This window comes from Chanodichthys erythropterus, chromosome 15 (genome assembly GCF_024489055.1).
Source record: "Chanodichthys erythropterus isolate Z2021 chromosome 15, ASM2448905v1, whole genome shotgun sequence".
Classification (NCBI taxonomy): Eukaryota; Metazoa; Chordata; class Actinopteri; order Cypriniformes; family Xenocyprididae; genus Chanodichthys; species Chanodichthys erythropterus.
Genome location: NC_090235.1, coordinates 11,660,262 through 11,686,121, shown reverse-complemented (window position 1 = coordinate 11,686,121; position 25,860 = coordinate 11,660,262). Strand labels below are relative to the sequence as shown.

The following is a 25,860-nucleotide window of genomic DNA, read 5'->3' as shown; positions in this document are numbered from 1 at the left end:
ACCTTGCAAAACCGCATAGAAGCACACTAAAAACCATTCACAAAACACTATCAAGCACATAGAACAACGCAGCAACAACCAATAGGGAATATTTAGAACACCCTAGAAACAACTAAAAAACATAAAAAAAACTAGCAAACATCCAGAATTGCAACTGTTTGTTTCTCTGATTTTTCCTCAGTAATCTTTTCTAGAGATCTCAACATATTGCAAAATTGATTAGTATTTTTGTCCTGTTTTCTGGTACAAATATCTAAACATTCTTAAAGTCCCCCTGTAGTGAATCATTTTATTCCTTAAAACTCATCTTTAAACAGCAAAGTAACATATTTAAATGTTTTCCCTATTAAAATAATTTCTTCATGCCTTAAAATAGCTTGAATGTAACTCTACACCCTTGCCTCATTTAGTATACGTGGATCTATGAATACGCTAATTAGCTCCGCCTCCACTCACTCACACAAGCTCAGAGATCCACTCTGTCAACTTACTGAGGTAAACGCTACACAATGCTGCTTTTTACAACGTCGGACACATAATGGTAATTAATATGATTAGCCTTTTGCTTGACTATGTAGTCAAACAGCTGATAATGTGTTGCTAATGTTACTCAAACCATGTTCCCGTTCGCCATCTCACAGTCAAACAGCTGCCTTCTAACAATCAGTATCCTTAGAAACACTCTGAACAACGTCAGCTGAGAAAGGCATATAGTTCATCATAACATCGAAATATACATCATACACCCGCCATATTGCTAAATTTACATGATTTTTCATATCAGCAGAAAAATATACTGGGGTAACCTGTCTTCTCGAGATTCCCTTGCTTCAGAGCGGTCATAGTTAATGATATGAGAAAAAAGTTGTTAAATTATGAGAACAAATTCGTAATTTAACGAATTTGTTCTCGTAATTTAACTACTTTTTTCTCATAATTTAATGGCTTTATTCTCAACATTTTATCTCGACTTTTTTCTTGAAATTTTTCTCATAATTTAACGAATTTGTTCTCGTAATTTAACTACTTTTTTCTCGTAATTTAATGACTTTATTCTCAACATTTTATCTTGACTTTTTTCTCGAAATTTAACAAGTTTTTTTCTCATAATTTAACAAGTTTATTCTCAACATTTTATCTTGACATTTTTCTCAATTTTACGAGTTTTTTCTCGTAATTTAACGAATTTGTTCTTGTAATTTACCGAGTTTTTTTCTCGTAATTTAACGAGTTTATTCTCAACATTTTATCTTGACTTTTTTTCTTGAAATTTAACGTGTTTTTTCTCGTAATTTAACGAGTTTATTCTCAACATTTTATCTTGACTTTTTTCTCGAGATTTAACAAGTTTTTTTCTCGTAATTTAACAAATTTGTTCTTGTAATTTAGCGAGTTTTTTTCTCGTAATTTAACGAGTTTATTCTCAACATTTTATCTTGACTTTTTTTCTTGAAATTTAACGTGTTTTTTCTTGTAATTTAACGAGTTTATTCTCAACATTTTATCTTGACTTTTTTCTCGAGATTTAACGAGTTTTTTTCTCGTAATTTAACGCGTTTATTCTCAACATTTTATCTTGACATTTTTCTCAATTTTACGAGTTTTTTCTCGTAATTTAACAGGTTTATTCTCAACATTTTATCTCGACTTTTTTCTCGAAATTTAACGAGTTTTTTCTCGTAATTTAACAAGTTTATTCTCAACATTTTATCTTGACATTTTTCTCGAAATGTAACGAGTTTTTTCTCGTAATTAAACGACTTTATTCTCAACATTTTATCTCAACTTTTTTCTCAAAATTTAAGTTTTTTTCTCGTAATTTAATGAGTTTATTCTCAACATTTTATCTTGACTTTTTTTCTTGAAATTTAAAGAGTTTTTTCTCACAATTTAACGAGTTTATTCTCAACATTTTATCTCAACTTTTTTCTTGAAATTTAACGAATTTGTTCTTGAAATTTAACAAGTTTTTTTCTCATAATTAACGAGTTTATTCTCAACATTTTATCTCGACTTTTTTCTCGAAATTTAACGAGTTTTTTCTCGTAATTTAACGAGTTTATTCTCAACATTTTATCTTGACTTTTTTTCTCGAAATTTAAGTTTTTTCTCGCAATTTAATGAGTTTATTCTCAACATTTTATCTCGAGTTTTTTCCCGAAATTTAACAACTTTAATCTCGAGATGGTTTTATTTTTTTATTATTGCTTGGCCCTAATCCTCTTCTGTATCCAGTAAATGTTTCTTGATTTAAGAATTTTTAGATATTTGTAATGGAAATCAAAACAAAAACACTGGGGAAGAAAATAATTTTTCCCTTTCATGGGAACTATCGACGCTACGTCGAATGACGTGATGGGTTCCCATCACGTCATCCGACGTAGCGTCTAGTTCCCTTACTCAGGGAACAAGGGTTACACTCGTAACCCGAGACGTTTTGCAGTGCAATGAGAATAAAAGTCACAAATGAGAATTCTTTTAATATCTCATTTATCCGGGGCAACAATAAGATGAAATGGATAGCAAATTGACACTTATGTGAAGTCTTCTGCTCCTCAAATGTTCCTCCTGAGAAAAAAAATCATCAGAAAAGATCTCAAACTGTGCTGACGTTTGCACACAAGCGTACAATCAAAAGTCAGAGATCGCAGTTTGAGCTCAAACATTTTTCATCAAAAGATTGGCACATTCATTTTATACTGCAGCTCTATAGGTCAACTACTGGCTCATTCAGTTTAAAGAAACATCACTGTTGATACTTAAATGAGTCGAGTCTCTTGAGCTTCAAAAGAGCAACCTCTGAGAAATACGGCTTTCCTCTGGGAATAAACACAAACGCAGCATCACCAGCTCTCCTTCTGCTGCGCAACAGACATGAATAGAACTTGCAGAAAAAGCAAGGGGCTGCGAAACGGTATTTTTAGGAGACAGTGAGAGACACGGAGTCGCATCTATTTGTGGAGAAAGCACAAAACACTGTATGAGGAATGTGGCGGGTGCATTAAGAGGCAGCGATGAGACCAATCTTCTTTATAGAGCCTGTTTTTAGAGAGGTGTTTGTTGTTTGCAAAAGGTTTAGGAGCAGATCTCATTTTCTGCTTTCTCTGAGTGCTTGCGTTCAGTCCCGGCTGGATTAATGTACAGCCCTGAGGGCTCGTGACCTCTGACCCCTGGGATCTTTAGCCCTTGGGTAAATACGGCGCTCGGTTTAAGGTTTCATGGTGTGAGTGTAGCATCTCGTTCATCACGGGCTGTTAAAAAGCTCAAGAAATCATGTTCGGAAAGCGCGTAACATGCCAACAAATCAAAATACGGATCACTCTTACCATCCAGACGATAATACTTTCAACACTTTCACATTTTAAAATAGTTGAATGACTCACCAGGGAGCTCTAAATGCAGCTTGGTAATTTTGTGCACCTTATGGACGACGCCGACATGAATGCTGACTGTATGGGTTTTTAAAAGAGTGCAGTTATTAATATTTCATATGCAGGAGGCATTATGTAAGTCACTCTCATGCTTGAGTGAAAATTTGTCTCAAACTAATTCTAAACTAAAAGTTTACATTATTGATTCTATTATTTTTCTGTCTGTTTTTGTGAACTATCTGGGCTAGTTTCTCAAAAGCATTGTGAGATAAGTTCATCATAGAGAATATTGGTGGCAAAAAAAAAATATATATATGCTATCTAAATAAAGGTGATTTGATTTGACATGGAATATTAATAGCGTTTGGCTGATCTCTCCTCTGTTAGACGGGTACGGCGCTGAAAGATCGGAGCACAGAAGGACTGGCGGCCGCCGCGTCTCCCGTCTCGCTGGAGTCTAAAGTGAGCAACGGACAGCAAGCGCTCCTGCAACACCTGCTGCTGAAGGAGCAGAGACAGCAGAGGATGATCTCGCCTGGTAAGAAGAGCTTACAGAGACAACAGAGCACACAGAACATCAGATATTATCCTTACCTGAAACTAAAACCTCCGTTACTTGAAATACAGTAAACATCAACTGAAGTAAAATAAAATGTAAAAAACCTTAAACCTTATTTTATTTCATGCCAAGGCAACATTTCTCATTTTTGATTAGTTTAACTTGAAGTACTAAAATAACTAAAAGTGAAATAAAAATTAACAAAAAACCATATATATATATATATATATATATATATATATATATATGACAACCAGGGTTATTAAGAAATAAATATTAAGAAGCAGTACTTAAAAAGTACTAAAATAACACAAACTTAAATAGAAATATAAAAAAAAAATAATAATAAAGAACCATATAGACATAACTTGAAGTACTAAAATGACAAACTAAAACTGGAGTTGAAATTAATTTTAAAAACTATATATACATATTAAAAAAAAAACTAATAAAATGGCAAAAACAACAAAATCACTCAAACTAACTAAAATCAAATAGAAAACAGAAAATATAAAATTAAAAACAAATTCAAATTATAATAAAAACTATAATAGGCTATTATCATTAACTAAAACTAAAATCTTTAAAAAAATAATTGTCATGACCTGAAATAAACGTTCTCTTAAATAAAATATAAAAAAAACTTAAACTTATTTTATTTTAGCTATTGTGAAGGCAACATTTCTCATTTTTGTTTATTTCAACTTGATCTACTATAAAATAACTCAAACTAAAACTGAAATTAAAAAAATCATTAATTAATTAATAAAAAACTATATAGATATATTTTTTTAAATAATAACAAAAAATAAAAAAATGACAAAAATACAACAAAATTACTAAAACTAAAATCTAAATGAAAAAAGAAAAATATACAAACCAAAACTAATTCAAAATATTAAAAAAAAATTATAATAGTATATGAGTGACAGTAAACACTGCAGCAGACCTGCTGATCTTCCCAAATCAATGAAGTATAATTAACAATCTATAAATTAACTCTCTGATCTCCCTCTAAATTTCAGTTTTATTGCTGTATGACAAATTTGATGTCAGTTTATAGCTCCATAGAATTTACATCTTAACTGCATTCACTGAAAATAGAACAAAAATAAAGTAATAAAAAGTAAATAACAATGGTGCAAAATTGAGTGGAGTATAAATAAATGACAGTAGCGCCATTAAAATAACACTAAATACAATAATAAAGAAGGATAAAATATAAAACTTAATATAATACATTCTTAAAATAGATATTACAAAAGGGGGTTTTCACAGTGATGCCACAGAAGAACCACTTTTGGTTCCCCAAAGAACCTTTCAGTGAATAAAATGTTCTTTAAAAGGTTCTTCATGGAACCATAGATGCCAGTGTATTTAAGAGTGTAGTGTAAGTGACACATCTTACTGTTTGTGAATGGCCCTTAATAGTTCTTGCATTTTGTGAAAGTTGAACTCATGTTAACTTGAACGAGAATGTCGTGTCGTTCGCGAGACGCTGCAAAAGATGCGAGCGCAACAGTTAAAGACGTCCGTCTAGCGCGTGTATTGAGTACACTGAAAAGCAATGGAAAGTAGCGCAGTGGAATGGAAAAACTCTTTCTGTGCAAACGGCCCATAAGTCTGAAGGTTCATGTTTAACTTCTCTCTCTCCAGTCACAGGCAGCGTTCCCGTGCTGTCCTCGTCTCCTCTGGCGATGAAGGAGCGTCCATCCGCGAGCTCTCGCACCAGGTTACCGCGGCACCGACCCCTGAACCGGACGCAGTCGGCGCCGCTGCCGCAGAGCGCTCTGGCTCAACTCGTGCTGCAGCAACAGCACCACAACTTCGTGGAGAAGCAGAAACAGTATCAGCAACAGGTTCACATCAGCCAGGTAACTTCACAAGAGACTAGATCATGCATGATGCCTCCAACCCCATAGTAAAATCTTAAAAAGTATGAAAACGTTCTACATTCATGAAAAACTGCACAAATATTTAATTTTTGTACAAACCTGATTCCAAAAAAGTTGGGATACTGTACAAATTGTGAATAAAAACAGAATTTCAATATTTTATTCAGAATACAACATAGATGACATATCAAATGTTTAAACTGAGAAAATGTATCATTTTAAGGGAAAAAATAAGTTGATTTTAAATTTCATGGCATCAACACATCTCAATAAAGTTGGGACAAGGCCATGTTTACCACTGTGTGGCATCCCCTCTTCTTTTTTTAACAGTCTGCAAACGTCTGGGGACTGAGGAGACAAGTTGCTCAAGTTTAGGAATAGGAATGTTGTCCCATTCTTGTCTAATACAGGCTTCTAGTTGTTCAACTGTCTTAGGTCTTCTTTGTCGCATCTTCCTCTTTATGATGCGCCAAATGTTTTCTGTGGGTGAAAGATCTGGACTGCAGGCTGGCCATTTCAGTACCCGGATCCTTCTTCTACGCAGCCATGATGTTGTAATTGATGCAGTATGTGGTCTGGCATTGTCATGTTGGAAAATGCAAGGTCTTCCCTGAAAGAAACGACGTCTGGATGGGAGCATATGTTGGATATACCTTTCAGCATTGATGGTGCCTTTCCAGATGTGTAAGCTGCCCATGCCACAGGCACTCATGCAACCCCATACCATCAGAGATGCAGGCTTCTGAACTGAGCGCTGATAACAACTTGGGTTGTCCTTGTCCTCTTTAGTCCGGATGACATGGCGTCCCAGTTTTCCAAAAAGCACTTCAAATTTTGATTCATCTGACCACAGAACAGTTTTCCACTTTGCCACAGTCCATTTTAAATGAGCCTTGGCCCAGAGAAAACGCCTGCGCTTCTGGATCATGTTTAGATATGGCTTCTTTTTTGACCTATAGAGTTATAGCCGGCAGTGGCGAATGGCACGGTGGATTGTGTTCACCGACAATGTTTTCTGGAAGTATTCCTGAGCCCATGTTGTGATTTCCATTACAGTAGCATTCCTGTATGTGATGCAGTGCCGTCTAAGGGCCCGAAGATCACGATCATCCAGTATGGTTTTTCCGGCCTTGACCCTTACGCACAGAGATTGTTCCAGATTCTTTGAATCTTTGGATGATATTATGCACTGTAGATAATGATAACTTCAAAATCTTTGCAATTTTTCTCTGAGAAACTCCTTTCTGATATTGCTCCACTATTTTTTGCCGCAGCATTGGGGGAATTGGTGATCCTCTGCCCATCTTGACTTCTGAGAGACACTGCCACTCTGAGAGGCTCTTTTTATACCCAATCATGTTGCCAATTGACCTAATAAGTTGCGAATTGGTCCTCCAGCTGTTCCTTATATGTACATTTAACTTTTCCGGCCTCTTATTGCTACCTGTCCCAACTTTTTTGGAATGTGTAGCTCTCATGAAATCCAAAATGAGCCAATATTTGGCATGACATTTCAAAATGTCTCACTTTCAACATTTGATATGTTATCTATATTCTATTGTGAATAAAATATAAGTTTATGAGATTTGTAAATTATTGCATTCCTTTTTTATTCACAATTTGTACAGTGTCCCAACTTTTTTGGAATCGGGTTTGTACATATTTTCAAATGGAGTCAAATAAATGAGGACCATTGAGTGCTTAGTGCTTTATACAAATTGTTTCAAAGCAGCTTCACAGTAATAAACAAGAAAATAAAAGAATCAGTGGTGCAAATTCAATCAAATATGAGTCAAAGTTAAGCAGCTCTTAAAAGCCAAGTGTCATCAGTTATGAAACAAGTTCATCTCAGCTATAAAGCTCAATAACAACAAGCCGATGTTGCAAAATTTGTCAATTATGAAACTATAAAGCAGCTCTACAGAAGACAATATTGTCATCTTCCATCTCAATTCAGTTAAATCTGATAGTGTCAGTGAAGTCAGATCAATAATAATACTGAATATTAAAATTTAATGGATGGTACATCATCAAAACAAAAGGACTATCATGATTTATGACTCTGTAATAGATTTACAGTATCTCAGATATACCAAAAAAAGACTCGAGTGTTTTGTTTAAATGTCTTTAAGAGAGTTGAGGTTTGCTTAACAGTGACAAAATACAACTTAGGCAGTGTGAAACTTCAACAGACTGTGTGTGATTTCAGACAGAAATTCCTTTTAACTCCCACACTGGATGCAGTGAAGGAGAGTGATGACATGATGATAGATGGATTTATATTACATAAATGTGTCTTTCAGAGCTGGTGAAGGACTGCAGCATTTTCACCAGATTCCAGAGTCTTGTCTGGAGTGTGTGTGTGTGTGCGTGCGTGCGTGAGTGTGTGTGTGTGTGTGTGTGTGTGTGTGTGTGTGTGTGTGTGTGTGTGTGTGTGTGTGTGTGTGTGTGTTTGTTTGAGCTAGCCTGCAGTGTGTCTGTGTTCCTATTAAGAGTTTTTAAGGGGCCTTTTCTCTTAAATGACGGTGTAAATGGAGCTGACTGATGCCTCGTTGAGACAGGAAGTGAGTTAATACAAGGAAAGGAAGTGAGTAAATCTCAGCAGGATGTTTTACTGCAGCTGCTTTTAACTCATTAAACATATAGACATTCTAACATTCAAGATTTTTTATTTTATTATTCATTTATTTTATTTTATATTTTGGAAAATTTTCAGATTCAGTAATGAAAACGGCACATTTTGCAAAGCTGGGTAGTTTTTTTTTTAAAAGCTTTGTTTTTCATACGAACTCCATACACCCAGTTCTTTATTTTAGTCTTTCTTTCATTTCCTGAAGGTCTAGGAGAGGATTTTGCAGGCAGACGCTGGCGGCACTTTAACACACATGCATCCGCGTATATAATTTAGCCACTTTTTATTTTACACAAAACTTTTATGGCTGCTATTTTTTCAGGGTGGTATTATTTTACCCTTTTACAGCAGGACTGAAGCCAGACCGGGTGGTGTGTTTGGGGAGCGGCAGAAGACAGATTTAATGACCACTTTTACAAGAAGATAGCAAAAAGAATGAAAGCTCATGTTAATGTGTCACTTCTAATTAATTATAATGACACATGACTGAACTCAGAACTGCAGTTAATGCTGGAAGAACAATTGTTCCGGCCACTGTTTCAAGTTCAGAAAATACTTTTCCAAATTATTTTCTCCATATGAATTAAAATCTGAAAAAATAAAGTGTATCTAAAGTCTTGAATGTGTATTTAATGGAATGAACTACTCATCCCATGATGTAATCGAATCAGCAATACAATATTAAACTCCTAATCTGTTTCTCTCTTTTTCTGTAGGTTCTGTCTCAATCCATCGAGCAGCTGAGGAACTCCAGCACCCATCTGGAGGAGGAAGAGGAAGAGTCGGCGGAGCACAGAGAGCCAGAGATCACATCGCCCCCTGCTGGAGTCATCCGCAGCCGCAGCTTCAGAAACTCGCACAATGAGCCCGGAGCCGCCCATGCCAGAGTGATCCGGCTGAAAACTGAGCCTGAGGACGGAGAGGGAGAGATTGAGGAAGGAAAAAGGGACGTGAGGGAGAAGGATACAGGAAGAGATGCAGGTGAAGAACAGAAGGAGATTTCAGCTCAGCTGAAACGAAGCGACGCCGAATGCCGTCTTGAAAATATGACGGAAACTGATGTTTGAAAAAGAAATGAAGAAAGAAAGAAAGGGCTGAATCTCATGAAAATTGTCAATATGTCCAGGTCATATTAAAACAGTTTATTTATTTATTTTTGCTTAAAGAAAATTAAGCCTTTTTTTTTTTTTTTTTGCATTTTTTAAAAACGTAATTATTATTTTTTTTAGCATTGTGACAGTTTTTTTTTTAAATAAAAAACACTTTTTGCATTGTGACTTTTTAAAATATTTTTTAAAAAACTTAATTATATTATTTTTGCATTGTGAAACATTTCAAACCTTTTTTTAAATTATTATTATTATTATTATTATTTTGCATTGTGACAATTTTAACATTTGAAATTTACAAAAAAAAAAAAAATTTTTTTTTGCATTGTGACAATTATTTTTAAAAACTGAATTTGTTTTAAAAAACAAAACAATTACAATTATTATTTTTTTTAACTTTGCCATTGTGATACTAAGAGGTTGGGAGAGAACTACTGTAATACAGTAAAAATGACTTTTTTTATTTAAGCATGTATTAAAGCCAGATATTTAGAAACAAATACTGCATTTATTTGACACGATGCAAAAATACTATAAATAATATAACATCAATTTTGCATTACATCAATGACATTTATTTTGCTTACAGTAATGAATATTTGGCAGGGATGGCTTTGCAAAAACATCTTAAATCTAAAAAGAGGTTCCACTTACTTTAAGCAAAATGTAATTTCTTTTGATTGTGGGCTGAAATGTGACCTGGTCATTATTGAATTGAGGTTCAACCAAAGAAAAAGAAAGACAGTAAGTGACAAGAAAGAATCAAAGTGAAGTCAGATACTTAACAGAAAGAGAAAGTCAAAAGAGTGAAAATGTGCTTGTCTGTCTTCTGTGCGTCTGTGATGGAAACATTCACTCAGTCGGAGTTCGCCCTGTTAGTGTGACACTGTATGTGACCTCTGACCTCTGTCTCTGCTGTGATCTTCCTTCTAGGTTGTTGTTGTTGTTGTTGTGTGTGAAGCTAAATAAAGAAATGCAATGACCACAGAGCTTCATTTTACCCCCCACATTAAAGCAACAGTAGCACAGCAGCTGTTTTTCCACCCGCCCTCGTGTGAAGGGTCATCTGACTAGAGGAAATGATGCTGGCGAGCTTTTCTGCTGCCGCTTAAATGTCTGTCTGAAGGGTGACGCGCAGAAACGATGCTGAATAACGTCTTTGAAATCACTGTGTTGTGAAATCGTTGCTGTTTGTGGTCTTGTTTCTGGCGGTCGACCAATGCCAATATGTACACACGACAAATTAATGATGACAAACAAGACGTACTTTCACTTGCCGAAAGTAAATGAACACTTATTGTTGTGATGAAAACTAGGTTTCTCGATTCTTATCACTGATTGAAACAAAAATGCAACAAGAGATGCAACGAAAATGCAATGATTGCTACTCCCTGCTGTTGTCCGGAGGCCGGATTCACAAAATATTCTTAAGAAAGAAGTTAAGAAATTTCTTGAGATAAATTTGTTAGTGCAATTCTTAAGAAAATCGATGGCGCTCTCATATGTGCTGAAGATGGCGAATATTATGCTGCCTATTTGACTCGATTTGTGGAATTTCAAATTCACCAAAAAGTCACATGATGCATAATGATAACCAAACATTGTTTATCGAACACTGATATTATTTTAGAGGACTTGTGCTTGTTATTGTCATATCATTGATAGTTTTTATTTTTAAATTTTGTTTTTCATTTTAATTTTAGTTAAAGTATTACGAATTTTGTTGTGTTCCTATCATTTTTATTAGTTGTTTTTTTTTTTTTTTTTTTTAAATATATCTATCATAATTCTTATTTCAGTTTTAGTTTAGTACATCAAGCTAAACAACAAGAAAATGAGAAATGTTGGTGTCTTGGTGAAATAAATTGTTTAATTTTAAGATTTTATTTTATTTCAATTAACGTTAATTTGTATTAACATTAATTTGTTATTTGTAATTCAATTATTTCAAGTAACAATTTTTTTATTTACAGCTTTCAACTAAAAACAAAACATGTGCTTTTTGGCTGTTCATTTACACGACAACTACGTTTTCGCGGCCTGAAAATGCAAACTTGTGAAAATTGGTTTAAAAGTGCAAGTTTAAACGATAGCGTTATCGTCTCCGTGTAAACTACAAAATCCAAATCTGTGAAAGCTGTAAGGTCATGCGTGTTACGTGTTCAGCATGTAGTGTTTCTTTACAGAGTCACATCGCCACCTACTGGCCTGGCAGCAGAATACAGTGTTTTAGTCGTTTTTTCCATAACCGTGTGAACTTTTCCATTTTTAGTACATCGTTGTTGTGTAAACATACCCTTAATTATAATAACCCAGATCCCTGGTTATAGTACTATATAGCTAGTGTTATGCTGTAATGCTTAATATTTGAAACAACCCAATGATTTCATTAAACATCTTACCTTTGAGAATTTAAGACAAGTTATCCTAACTTTAAGAAGATTTTTAAGAAAATTCAAATGTTTCTTAGGTTTTGTCTTTTTAAAGAATTTTGGTAGTACAAAATATTCTAAACTTTATTCTTAAGTTAGAAAAGAAGAAGAATGTTTGGTGAATCCGGCCTCAGGTTTTCTGTGTGTGTTTACATGATGAGGTCTGCGTTTGTGACGTGTGCAGTTCGACCAGTCAAGGATTGAGTGATTCGGATCAGTCGGTATTGGTGTTTTGGTGTCACGTCTTGCTTGTTAGTGAACAAAATAAATATAATCAGTGTGAAGAGCCAATGAGAACCTTGTTGTCGATGACGAAACCTTTTGTCCATGTGATGTTTGTAGTAAAAACACTGATATTTCATGTCCGTAACATCTAAAGCTATCATTTTCACGATGATGCCAGCACAGATCCTCTGAGATGTATAAAGTTTTGTGAATTATTTTGTGATCATACACTGTGTTCAAGGCCTGTGAGATGTACAGCACAGATGAATTAATCGCCGTCACTAATCACACTAATGAAATGAATGATTGACGGTTTCTTAATCATGTGGCCATAAAAGTACAACAAAAGCCTGTTTTTACTTCACTGCTATGTAAATAAAGTTTATTATCCACTGTTACGCTAGATTGAAACAATAACTGCATGAAAAACCTTGGGTCGAAGGTCATGTTTACGTTGACATTATAGTTTTAAAATAAAAGTCGTTTCTAAAACCTCCTCAGACTTGTTGCATTATTGCCATTGTGGAGGGTGGGAAGGTGATTTTGTGCAAACAGGACTGCACTTTCTCTGGAGTCTGTCGGTGGGATTGACCTCGCTGTCTTTACCTCTGCCACCCTGGACATTTTTCCCACACCGCCTCACATCTCAGGGTGATGTTGAGGGAACGTTACGTTAACCTCTTGTGCTCGGGCAGAGCTCAGGGATCAGGTTAACCCTTTGAAGTGTGCTTGATCTTCTGGCTGCTATCAAGGGATTGTCTCTGACCCAGATATACGACCATCACATCAGAGACCTTTATGGGACTGTAGGAATGTTGCAGGTTCAATATACGTTAAGCTAGCCAACTTTCTGTTCATCAAAGAATCCTGAAATGAAATCCTCAAAAATATGAAGCAGAAAAACTGTTTTCAACACTGATAATAATCAGAAATTTTTCTTGAGCAGCGAATCAGCATATTAGAATGACTTCTGAAGGATCATGTGACACTGAAGATTGGAGTAGTGATGCTGAAAATTCAGCTTTGATCACAGAAATAAATATATATTCAGTATTCAACAGTTATTTCACAGTTTTTACTGTATTTTTAAGATCAAATAAATGGAGCCTTGGTGAGCAGAAGAGACTATAGGTCAAAAAACTATTGGACTCATGCCTCAGCTTTTAAAACAAGCAAAAACTGTGGTTACAGTGAGACATTTATAATGTACGTACATGAGGCAACACTTGCATATAAAAACACAGTGTTTTAAAACTGTAGTCTTAAACTTTATACATGTTATAATAAATCAACATGATTAAATTGCTTAGTAACATTGTCTGTGCAAAGTCAGGAAACGAGTAAACCAGAAAATAACTTTTTACACAAACGCAAACATTTATAGTGAGGCTTTTTAACTAAAAGTAAAACCTGAGCTAAACTTTTGCAGTGAGATGCAGTTTATAGCAATACATGCTCATATATCATCTAATCTATGACCTGTGATGACTGCCTGACATCTAGTAAGCGAAAAATTGAAATACGCCATACATCTTTCGTCAAATTGATATTTATTTCCCAAGCAGTTACGCAAGCAGGTCCACAAGCCCCTGGAGATCGGCTGCTTTTTCTGCGGCTGTAAACCGACTCCTTCCTCTGCTTTGCTTTCAGACCTGCTCGACTCAAAGAGCACCCCGTTTTCTGCCATGCTCTGGAAAATGCTGTGGTCAGACCTCCATTTGACATCAGCTCTCTATTTTCAGCAAGGGGCCATTTGGTTCTCCACAAATAAAAGCAAACATCATTCATATATAGATTAGGAAATGCCTCAAAATAGAGGAATTATCCACCCGCCCCCAATTAAAGAGCCTTCCACCTTCCCGCAGAGGTATGCCATTCATCTTGGGGCTCACCAGGGTTTCCCACCAGCAGAAAACAAGCCCACCTGCATCCCGCAGCCAGCTGTGAAAGCAAACTCCAACGCTGTAGTTTAAATACTGCATGGGCAACTTCAGTTTGGAGCTATTCTGGCTGTTGCAGGTAACATATAGGCCTTACATAACCAACTCATGTTCAGTGCCAATATCAAAGACTTTAGATGGCTCACTCTAAAAAGTAATTCAGGGGACCTGTTACCACAACTTAAATAAATGCATAGTTGTAAGTTAAAAATTCTAATTGATTGTTTTAATTAAACATTTTAAGTTGCAAACATTATTTTGTAGAGTTCTAATGTTGATCATTTTATCAGCCTGATATCATCTGGAATTTAAACTCAAATTTCTGCATTAATTGGCTTTTTAAAAAAAATTAAGTTGTAGTAACGTAATGAAATTGTCTTGGCAGTGGATTTCAAGTTCCCAGCATGCTTTGTATTAGGACTGATAAGGAGAATAAATGTTGAAATTAAGTGTTATTGTATTTGTTTTTAGAGAGGTGAAAGACCTGTTATGTTTGACATATAAAGGAGTTTCTGTAATGTTGAAGGATTGTGCTGAAGAATAAATGAAGGTAAACGCTACACTGACTCTTTAAGCAATGACTGCGCTAATGCCAGTAACAAGTAATATCTTAAATATAAACAAGTTATGTTAGCATGTGTTATGATAGCTGTGGATTTGACCTGAAATAGATAAGATTAATTGGTTCCAGAGATCTCAACTCTGGTAGTTGGAGTAATTAACTTAAAAAATGTGTGTTTATGCTACAAATTAAGTTCCTCTAACTCAGTGTAGCTTGTTGTTGAACATAAATTCACTCAAAGTTGTCATAACTCAAAAAAATTGATGCAGCCTAAAAACGATTGGTGATTGGTGATTTCAAATATGAAATTTAATCATAAGCATGGGTGAACAGATTTGGAGCATTTGATGTTTCCCCATTCAAAGAAACAGGACTGAAATAGCTGCTCAAGAGGCATGTCAAAGATGGCCGCCAAGTGAAATGACTTGCCTTAAAGGGACTTTGCCAATACTGAAACAGCACTGAAACTGAGGTTATATTCACTTCACTTATAGAAATCTCAGAGAAAATGCTCTCTAAACCTATTTTTCATCAATTTATTTGTATATCCACAAACTACAGAGGCCCAGTTGTATGCAAAAAATTTAACCTGACAGAGAGCAAAATTAACATTTTACAATGCATAAACAACAGCAGAAATGTGTCGAGTGTTTGGTTTCTAAACATCAGTTGAACGTTTGGATCCATGCTTTCAGCAGTCAATAATTCACCTCACATTACGATCAACACAAGCCATGTTAATCGTATTTAGTCTGGGTTGTATTTATTTGTACCTTGTGTAGTTTTGTTCATGGTTTTGGAGGATAAGGACATCGACATTGAGAATTTAGAAGTGCTGGATCAAACAAAAACTGGACTGGAGCACATGCATGGCCTGGATTGACAAACAAACTGCCAATAATTTTTTCTTTCCGGATGGTTTTGGACTATTTCAGCCCCTCGTGATGTGTGTGGTCGAGGTTTCTGAAGAGAAGTTTCCTGTCATTTAGTTTAATGATGTTGCTCATGCACTCTGGCAGAGAAACAAAAACAATGTCACTCTCCGTGGAGAGACTCCACAGTCTCAGTTTATTTTAGAGGATTAATAGGAAATAATATCAAAAAATGACACACTTTAGCAGCTGTATTTGATCTAGACTAAGAGCAGGGGTTCATAAATGATGAAACTATGCCACCTGAGGAATAATCATTACACAGAGGGGGGGGGGGGGGGGGGGTGCTAAAAGGAAACAAGGCAAATTGTTCATAAAACATATTTAATAAAACAACCCAAAAAACCTGATAAACCAGAGCAGGCATGTGCACAGATAGAGGCTGTGAAATTAAACCACTATTAAAACATCTCAATACAGCCAGCCTAATTTAGGCAATAGCCCTTCATTAAGCTTAACAACAAGCAAGCGTTGACGTAAAATAGTGTTGTGTAAGGTTGGAAATGCCACCAAAATGAACGAAAATGCCCCCGAATTTCAAGATATGAATTGCCCTTGTATGAGTTCTTGTATTTTGTTTATCACATAATATAGTTAAGCAATATCACATGAGCAAAAGTGCTATGTTTTCGAATATCAGCACGATTGCAAAATGTGATATTCATTTTATACAACAGTTCAATAAACAATAAGTTGATTATATGAATTTACAGTTTTTAGACACGTTTATTTTGAATGTTTTTCCCTTTTGAATGTTCCAAACAAAGCAGAAAAGTTGCGTCTTCTTGAATGATTCGCAGTTTTTGAATGAATCGGGTGAGTCAATGATTCAATGACCCATGCATAAAGTCAATGGACACTTGCTTCTTTCGTGAATGAATCAGCCGTTTTGAATGAATCAGTTGAATAAATGATTCTATGTTTCACTTATTATGACTAGATGCCACCTACTGGTAGTTTTAGTTTCATATACTGTATAATAGTTTAATTTCATATTAATCTCATAACATTATTTAGGCAATTGTAATTGCAGTGTAAATAGTTTTTGATAAAGAAAGATGGATTTTGTTGATACTGATTTCATTTAATTTGTATAACCGCCCTATAGTGTATAGTGTTAAATAATTAATTAAAAGATGGTCAACAATATGTAACTTTACTTACTCTTATTTTTTTCACTTGAGCACCTGCCCCCTCAAAATGTCTTTGCACAGCCTTAACCAGAGTATATCTGTGGAGAAAAGGGAGGCACATGAAGCATAAACATACAGGTTTATGGAGACCGTACCCCCCTCCACCAGGCAAATCATCATGACAAACTGCCCGTGTTCAGTTTATGTGCACCTCGCAATTATCCTGGTTAATCTTGAAATGCCGTGGAGCTGATCATTAAACAAACAAAACATTTATCCCTGTTATTGCATTGACACTGAGGTCCCACGCCAAGTTTATTATCCCCTTCTTTTACTCGAGACGCCAGAAAGAGAAGAAAAAACAAAAAGGAACGCACATTCTTGCAGCATGACCTATGCTGCAGAGAAACCCTGGTGTGAAAGATAATAAATTTGTGTTGTGCATAAAATATGTGACATCAACACGTTCGGAAAGCTCAAAGACTCACCTTGCGGATGCTGCGTTAAGAATTATACAGCTATAAAATAGTGTAAAATGCATAAAACAGTTTGTTTTTATGATTTGAAATAGGGCTGAATCACTCAAATGACGTCATCCAAAAGCCCATGTCGAGAATTATGCGCCCCTAAAGATTCATAATGCAAGAAACAAATCCTGCATCACGGGCCACAGGGAAATATATTTAAGACTGATGAACCCCACTGCTGATTCCCTAAATGTTTGAAAATATTTCAAGCTCTTTTAGAAAAAAAAAAAAAAAAGAAGGAGAAGAAAAAAGTCAAGAACTGTGGGTTGCAGGTTTGTTCTGTCATTAGGGACAAAATAATTCAACTTTCAATAATTGAACTAAGATTCAACTTATAAACTCAAAATAAATGCATCTATAGTAGTGCATAGGACAGAGAAATCAGTAGGCTTAAAGTTGACATGAAATGTTCTATCTGTGCATACATTTAATTTGTAATTTTTTTTTTTTTTAATCATCTGTAATATTTAATCTGAATGCCATAACTGGGTAAATTCTCTCTGGTGATGTGTGCAGGACTTCTCCAATCATTTAGTCCTCTTAAACCCCACCCCTGCACTTTTGAGCCACACCCACGTCAACATCCAATCAACAGACGATAAATAGAATGGAGTTCCGGTCCTAATTTTTTTTCTAATTCGTTACACAGATCACAATACGGATAAAAATATCTGTTGTTTCTTCAATTTTATTGTGACTTTATGAACATTTTTCAGTCATGCTACAATTAAGGACAAAAAGTAGTAATGCATTGCATATCTTTTCCTACAACAGTTTGTAGAACAAATTAAAAACTCGTACAAACTACTTTTATGAGATAGATATATATATATATATATATATATATATATATATATATATATATATATATATATATATATATATATATATATATATATATTTTTTTTTTTTTATCCTGTTAGGAATGTAGCAGACATAGTCACTACTCTATATACTGTCATATTATGGAAAATATATTGTGTTGTTTAGGAAAAAAACTGCATATAGATCTGCAATGACATGAAGCTTTTTAGGGGTTTAAGCGTATAGCACTGAAACCCTTTTGTAATTGTCAGGATTTTCAAAGAAGAGCATTCTGCTCTAAAAGTGATCAGGCAGACCAAACCGCAAGTCGTAACTTTGAGGGATGGTAAGGGGTGAAACTTTGAGCGATGGTGGTACCCACCCTGTCTATAAAGTCACCAAGGCTCACCCCAATCGGCAAGACAGTGGCGCTACATTGACCAAAAGTAAGAAATCGCTCATTACTCCTAAACAGTTACTCAAGTGTTTTATATCATCGTAATGCTCGGCTCAAGATGAACAAAACACATCTTGGAATTGATTGGCGCCCTGGTTTTTTGAGAAACTTTCTTTTGCAAACTAGACCTAGGTTTTTTGCCCGATCAGAACCAAACCAGTGCAGAAAGATTCTCTGGAGTCTGATTCGATTCACGTCTGCAGCGTGACACCAAAACATTTGAAGTGAGGAGTGGCCACTTTAACTAAAACGACTGTTGAACGAGTGAGATAATTTCACCAAACCCGGTAAACATGGGCTCATTCTGTGGTCACATTCTGTGGCCACTTGGTGGCGCAATAAAATAAAAAACAACGAAAACAGCAATAGCTACACAACAGTCAGTCCGGACATTCGTGTAGCTTGAAAAACACGGTGGCTGTCGGCCAATGAAATTTGAGCACTTATCAGACAAGGCTAACAGAGGCCGATTGTAACGAAACTTGCTGGGCCTGTTTGACTCATGGCTCTAGAGGCCTGTGAGAAATTGTAAAGAAGTTGGCCTCCGGGGGTGCCATCGCATTTATAGGTGCCTAAATGATTGTATATTACACTGCGATTTGCACATACCCATGATATTCATATCATATTTTAGATCTCCTCATTCTGAACAACTTTGCCTCAAGAACCACTGCTGTCAATCAAATTGTTTGTTAAATATTTGAGAATATTTAAAAAAACCTACCTAAAAACTAGTCCTAGGATATTTACTAAATCTCAATAAAATAGCTGCAGTACAATCCTCTGGAATCTCCAGGTTAATAATTATCAAAAAAAAAAAGTTGAACTTTAGCATTTGGTTAGCTAAAACGGGCTTAGCCAAGTGTACACAAAAGCCTATAATTCCTATATGAGAACTTCAGGAAATGAGGTGAGCACACACAACATATTATTCAAAACAAGCATGCAAACTTTTTTTGAGATCTGACCATAGGTGGCGCTATAACCATTAAAAAGGTTTCAAAAACACAATATTTCTATGGCAAATGACATGCAATTGCAGAAAATGATCTTTTTCATCTCTGATTTAGCTGTTTACAGGATTGTTATATAATATCTTACAATTGCACTTAAAGGCCTTAAAGGCTTGAACCCCAATAACTGTTGCTTGCAGCTATATATTTTTATTATTTTTGGGGTGAAATGTTAATTTAAGGTACTTCTGTTGGTTCCTCACTTCATGTCCAATGTAAACAGAACCAATTGCACCAATTTCTACCATTTGGAGAAAAATTAATCGGTGAGAATTTCATGCTGTTCACCTGTTGGCAGAAATATTTCACAAAGTATTAGGAAAGACTTCTGAAAGATGATGGAACCGTGTACATGTGGGACAGTGTGCGGAATCTGGTTTATTGTTCTTCCAGCGTTCCTGTGTGCGCAGGCGTTCGGGTATGAAGCGGTAATGTATCGTGGCTGTTATTCTTTCCGTACATTATTACCGCATGGGCGGTGTGGGACAGCACTGGCAGCGGGATAAAGGCAAAGACTCGATGCGTGAGAGTATAAAACAGACCACCCTGGACTCAAACACAGGCCCACTGAAGCTTTCATGGCAGTGTATGTTTCTCAGATTTGTCTTTTTTCCTGGTGCCGTCCAATTGTTCATGCAGTCCAAATCGTCTGGGAGCGACCTGACTACTATAATACGTGGCTTTGTTCGGTTAGGCAACAGTTATGGCTTCAACACTGATGGAGAAAATTGAGTTTTACAGGATAAATGACGCAATAAGCCATGCGCTCGGGGCAGACCACCGCAAACTTTTGCTCCCCGTTTCTTTTTTTGCAATGACTGACAGAACTGAAAATACTCGTAATGAAGTCTAACAGGTTCATTCTTTAAAAAGCCAGCATGAGTTTTTATCACTGTGAATTTTAAAGGCTACAATAACATAGGTGCAGCAGCTAAAGGTGAGTAATCAAAACATCCCGCTGTTTATAAATGAATAAGGAAAAAACTTATGATTGCTGCTCTCGGATACAGCTGTCAAAAGTCTCGTATTGAAGGTGGGAATCAGTGAATGTAAACGCAGGATAGTTTTTCTTTTGGTTTTGAGCGGGAGCAGGTGCAAATGACACCAGCATTTTAAAGGGTTAGTTCACCCAAAAATGAAAATTCTGTCTTCATTTACTCACCCTCATGTCTTTCCAAACCTGTAAGACTTTCATTCATCTTCCGAATACAAATGAACTTCTTTTTAATGAAATCTGCATGAGAGCTTTCTGTCCCTCCGTTGAAAGTCTACGCAACTACCACTTTGACGCTTCAAAAATTTCATAAAGAGATCTTAAAACTAGTTGAGTGGTTTAGTCCAAATTTTCTGAAGAGAGGCGGTCATTTTATATGATGAAAAGACTTTAAAAGAATTTAGGCTTTTATTCACATATTCACATTCACATTGATCAGCGAACATAAACAGAAGCTCAGCCATACCTGCTTGATATACAAAACGTGTTGCGTAACACGAGAATGAACCTCATTGGTTCTTGCGGAAGCTCAAACGTGATGCGTAACACGAGAATGAACCTCATTGGTTCTTGCTGAAGCTCAAATGTGATGCGTAACACGAGAATGAACGTCATTGGTTCTTGCTGAAGCTCAAATGTGCTGCGTAACATGAGAATGAACCTCATTGGTTCTTGCGGAAGCTCAAACGTGATGCGTAACACGAGAGTGAACGTCATTGGTTCTTGCTGAAGCTCAAATGTGCTGAGTAACATGAGAATGAACCTCATTGGTTCTTGCTGAAGCTCAAATGTGCTGCGTAACACGAGAATGAACCTCATTGGTTCTTGCGGAAGCTCAAACGTGATGCGTAACACGAGAGTGAACGTCATTGGTTCTTGCTGAAGCTCAAATGTGCTGAGTAACATGAGAGTGAACGTCATTGGTTCTTGCTGAAGCTCAAATGTGCTGCGTAACACGAGAATGAACCTCATTGGTTCTTGCTGAAGCTCAAATGTGATGCGTAACACGAGAATGAACCTCATTGGTTCTTGTGAAGCTCAAACGTGATGCGTAACACGAGAGTGAACGTCATTGGTTCTTGCTGAAGCTCAAATGTGCTGCGTAACACGAGAATGAACCTCATTGGTTCTTGCGGAAGCTCAAACGTGATGCGTAACACGAGAATGAACCTCATTGGTTCTTGCTGAAGCTCAAATGTGCTGCGTAACATGAGAATGAACCTCATTGGTTCTTGCGGAAGCTCAAACGTGATGCGTAACACGAGAATGAACCTCATTGGTTCTTGCTGAAGCTCAAAAGTTATGCGTAACAAGAGAGTGAACCTCATTGGTTCTTGCGGAAGCTCAAACGTGATGCGTAACACGAGAATGAACCTCATTGGTTCTTGCAGAAGCTCAAAAGTTATGCGTAACAAGAGAGTGAACCTCATTGGTTCTTGCGGAAGCTCAAACGTGATGTGTAACATGGGAATGAACCTCATTGGTTCTTGTGGAAGCTCAAACGTGATGCGTAACATGGGAATGAACCTCATTGGTTCTTGCCTAAGCTCAAATGTGCTGCGTAACACGAGAAAGAACCTCATTGTGGTCATTTGGATGTACTGTGGCTCTATAGACAACTTAGCAAGTTGTGCTGTGTAGTTCATTTATACTAGCCTACGTTTAGCATTAAAGTTCTAGAGATTGTATTTAGGCTTCGAAATTTATAAAGTTTGTGTTCATTTGTGAATATTATCATGATGAACAAGATGTACAAGTATCAAAAATGTTTCTTGGTCTCAGAGCTTATTTTCTGCAATAATCCAAAAGCCTGTAGAAAAAATTTACTGGGTTTTGTTCGAGGAAACCAGGGTGATGTGAACTTACAAAAATATATCATCACTACAGCACTATGTACAAGTTATGTTGCATTCTGTTTTGTCATTTTTAAGCTTGACAGCCTTGCTTTGACATGTTTTGGAATGGCAACACTGGCAAGAGCTGTGTGAAGATCTTCAAGAATTCTCCTCCATGGAATAATATATCAGCATACAGGTATGGAGCGACATGAGGAGCCTTTAGTGGAGCTGGTTTATGAGTTTGTAAGGCTGATTGCTCTTACGGTCCACGCTGTTATCTCAACCTCTCTGAGGGATCAGCACTCCCTCTCAAGTTATGGGAGATAAGACCCCTGGAGGAGGGGGAACTCACTCCTGGAGTTCAAAAGACTAAAGTTTTATCTGCAGGGTGATGGAGAGATGTTTTGTGGATGGGAGGCAGACTCCAGTCTAAAGAGATCTTCATCCATTCAGCTCTGCTAAAGGTTTAGGTCACTTCCACCTCCCCCACTCCATCAAAAACACGTCCTCAGTCTCTCAGCCAATGGCACGATTGTGTCTCATCATTGTAGTTCTGTCTTAAATAGTATGCACGATTAGTGCATCCAAAGTGTGTTGAATATGCTAAGTGTGTGTGGTAATGATTCACTTGCTTGTTCAATTTTGGGAATTAAAATTATAGCTATTGCAACACATTTCTTGCTCATTTTGTCACAACTATTTTTATTGCATGCAATCCACTTAAATTTGAAAACTGGAGTTTTACTTAATGCATGAATCATTTTTGTTGGCATAACTTGGCCAGGGATTTGTAGTTCCCAGTGTGCTTTGCATGGGACTTGATGGAGAGAGTAAATGTTGAAATTAAGTGTTTTTTTAAGGTTCTTTTTTTTTTTTTTTTGAGAAAAGAGGGAGCATTTACAGTGTTTAGTGTCCAGTATTGTTGGGATTTTAAGAAGCTTCTGTTATGTTGCTTCACTATGGTAGTGAAAAGTGAAGCATTTGAGGATGAGTAGGCTACACTCTAAAAAATGCTGGGTTAAAAACAACTCAAGTTGGGTTAAATTCGATTGAGTTATTTTAACCCAGTGGTTGGGTTAAATGTTTGGCCAGCCTGCTGGGTAGTTTTATTTACCTCAACTTTTGTTAAAAGGACATTATGTCTGGCTTAAATTGGTTGGGCAAAAACATTTAACCCAACTGCTGGGTTAAAACAACCCAATCGATGGGTTTGTCCATTTTCAACCCAACTTGGGTTATTTTTAACCCAGCATTTTTAGTGTATTATTTAATTATTATTATTTATTAAACTTTAAAAAAAAAAAATGCATTTATTAAACATATTTATGTTAATGTCCAACATATTTTGGGTTCATTTTAGGTCAGCAATATAGTAATTTTTTAAACAATAGTTGAGTTAAATAAAACTACCCGGCAGGTTGGGCAAACATTTAACCCAACTGCTGGGTCAAAACAACCCAATCCCTGGGTTTGTCCATATTTAATTCAATGTATGTAAAAAGAAAATAGCACTAACTACTAACTAGCAACAACACATGTTTGCGTACTAAATAGTAAATGCTTATTGCGTATTGCTAATTTTTACTTGCTAGTACAATAAAAAAGGTCATACTTTAGTTTAGGGTCACTATTAACTACAACTTTTGCCTCAAACTCATATTACTGCTTATTAATAGTAAGGTAGTTGTTAAGTTTAGGTATAAGGTAGAATTAAGAGATGTAGAATATGGTCATGCAGAATAAGGCATTCATGTGCTTTATAAGTACTAATAAACAACCAATATCCAATATAATATGCATGCTAATACACAACTAGTTAATAGTAAGAACTGGACCCTAAACTACAGTGTTTTGCTTTGATTCTACACATTGATTCAACTTAATTGGCTCTCTTAAACTAGTATTAGTTTCTGTTTTAATACATTTGCAGTGCACATATTTCTCACGCTTATGTTCTTTCCTTTAAAAATGAAACACGTCCTGCACCATACAGTCTCCCATTTCTTATGTTCAAAAAACCCAAGAGGGAGGAATTCGGTTTACAAAAATATTGTTGAAACTCCCTATAATTTAATAAAGGGCCTGAAAAAATGGAATGAATCTAATTATGCACATATCTCTTGGAATCAACGCTGCTCTGCCCTCTGTAATACATCCATGTTTGTTTTTCTTCATTGAAGAGCCACATCAAAAAATGAGTTTTTTCTGGTATGCCGAGGCTAAAGAGGTTATACTTAACTTACTTACTAACACAAATAGCCCACAGCAAGGTAGCGTTTCATTGGCTCGCTCTCAGTCCGTCTCGCTCTCCTTCTTCGAGATGGTTTTTAGATTGCGTCCCTCTTTATTGGAAGCAGATACAGTTTATGTAATCTTTACGTATCTCTGTTAGTTGTCAATTTGTCACTGTGATCAAGACGACGACCATTGAATTTTTAGGTGTGTGTGTGTGTGTGCAAAATTGAGAATCAATATTATTAGTTTGTATATATATATATATATATATATATATATATATATATATATATATATATATATAGTATATATGATATACTTATGTGTTGCTGTGTGGTTGCTAGGGTATTCTGAGTAGTTGCTAAGGTATTCTAAGTGGTTGCTAGGTAGTTTCTTACTAGCCAATGCAAAAAATATGACTGACACAATGCTAGGGTATTGCTATGTAGGGGTATATAGGGTATTGCTTCCTAAGGTGTTATCAGTGTTTTAAAGTTTGTTGCTATGTGGCTGCTAGGGTACTCTGAGGAGTTGCTAGGGTATTCTAAGTGGTTGCTAGGTGGTTTCTTATTAGCCAATGCAAAAAAGATGACTGCCACAATGCTAGGGTGTTGCTATGTGATTCCTAAGGTGTTTTTGGTGTTTTTAAAGCTTGTTGCTATGTGGCTGCTAGGGTACTCTGAGGAGTTGCTAGGGTATTCTAAGTGGTTGCTAGGTGGTTTCTTATTAGCCAATGCAAAAAAAAAAAAAAAAGGAAAAAAAAGGTGACTGCCACAATGCTAGGGTGTTGCTATGTGATTCCTAAGGTGTTGTCAGTGTTTTTAAGCTTGTTGCTATGTGGTTGCTAGGTTATTCGGAGTAGTTGCTAGGATATTCTTAGTGGTTTATAGGTGGTTTCTTACTAGCCAAAGCAAAAAAGATGACTGCCACAATGCTAGGGTGTTGCTATGTGATTCCTAAGGTGTTTTTGGTGTTTTTAAAGCTTGTTGCTATGTGGCTGCTAGGGTACTCTAAGGAGTTGCTAGGGTATTCTAAGTGGTTGCTAGGTGGTTTCTTATTTGCCAATGCAAAAAAAAAAAAAAAAAAAAAAAAAAGGTGACTGCCACAATGCTAGGTTGTTGCTATGTGATTCCTAAGGTGTTGTCAGTGTTTTTAAGCTTGTTGCTATGTGGTTGCTAGGTTATTCGGAGTAGTTGCTAGGA

General features: G+C 36.1%; 1 protein-coding gene across 4 annotated transcripts in view; it reads left to right on the top strand.

The window, feature by feature from the left end:
- The window catches only part of LOC137037284 (histone deacetylase 9-B), a 43,952-nt gene extending 34,356 nt beyond the window's left edge, over positions 1-9,596 (top strand). For 3 of the 4 annotated variants that reach the window (XM_067411146.1, XM_067411147.1, XM_067411145.1), the window contains 3 exons: positions 3,759-3,909; positions 5,587-5,804; positions 9,174-9,596. In XM_067411146.1, the coding sequence (XP_067267247.1) occupies positions 3,759-3,909; positions 5,587-5,804; positions 9,174-9,524 (720 nt within the window). In that variant the 3' untranslated portion in view covers positions 9,525-9,596. Of the gene's footprint in view, positions 1-3,758; positions 3,910-5,586; positions 5,805-8,128; positions 8,413-9,173 lie in introns of all 4 variants that reach the window. The other variant, XR_010897274.1, reaches the window with a different exon arrangement.
- Positions 9,597-25,860: the final 16,264 nt, after the last annotated feature.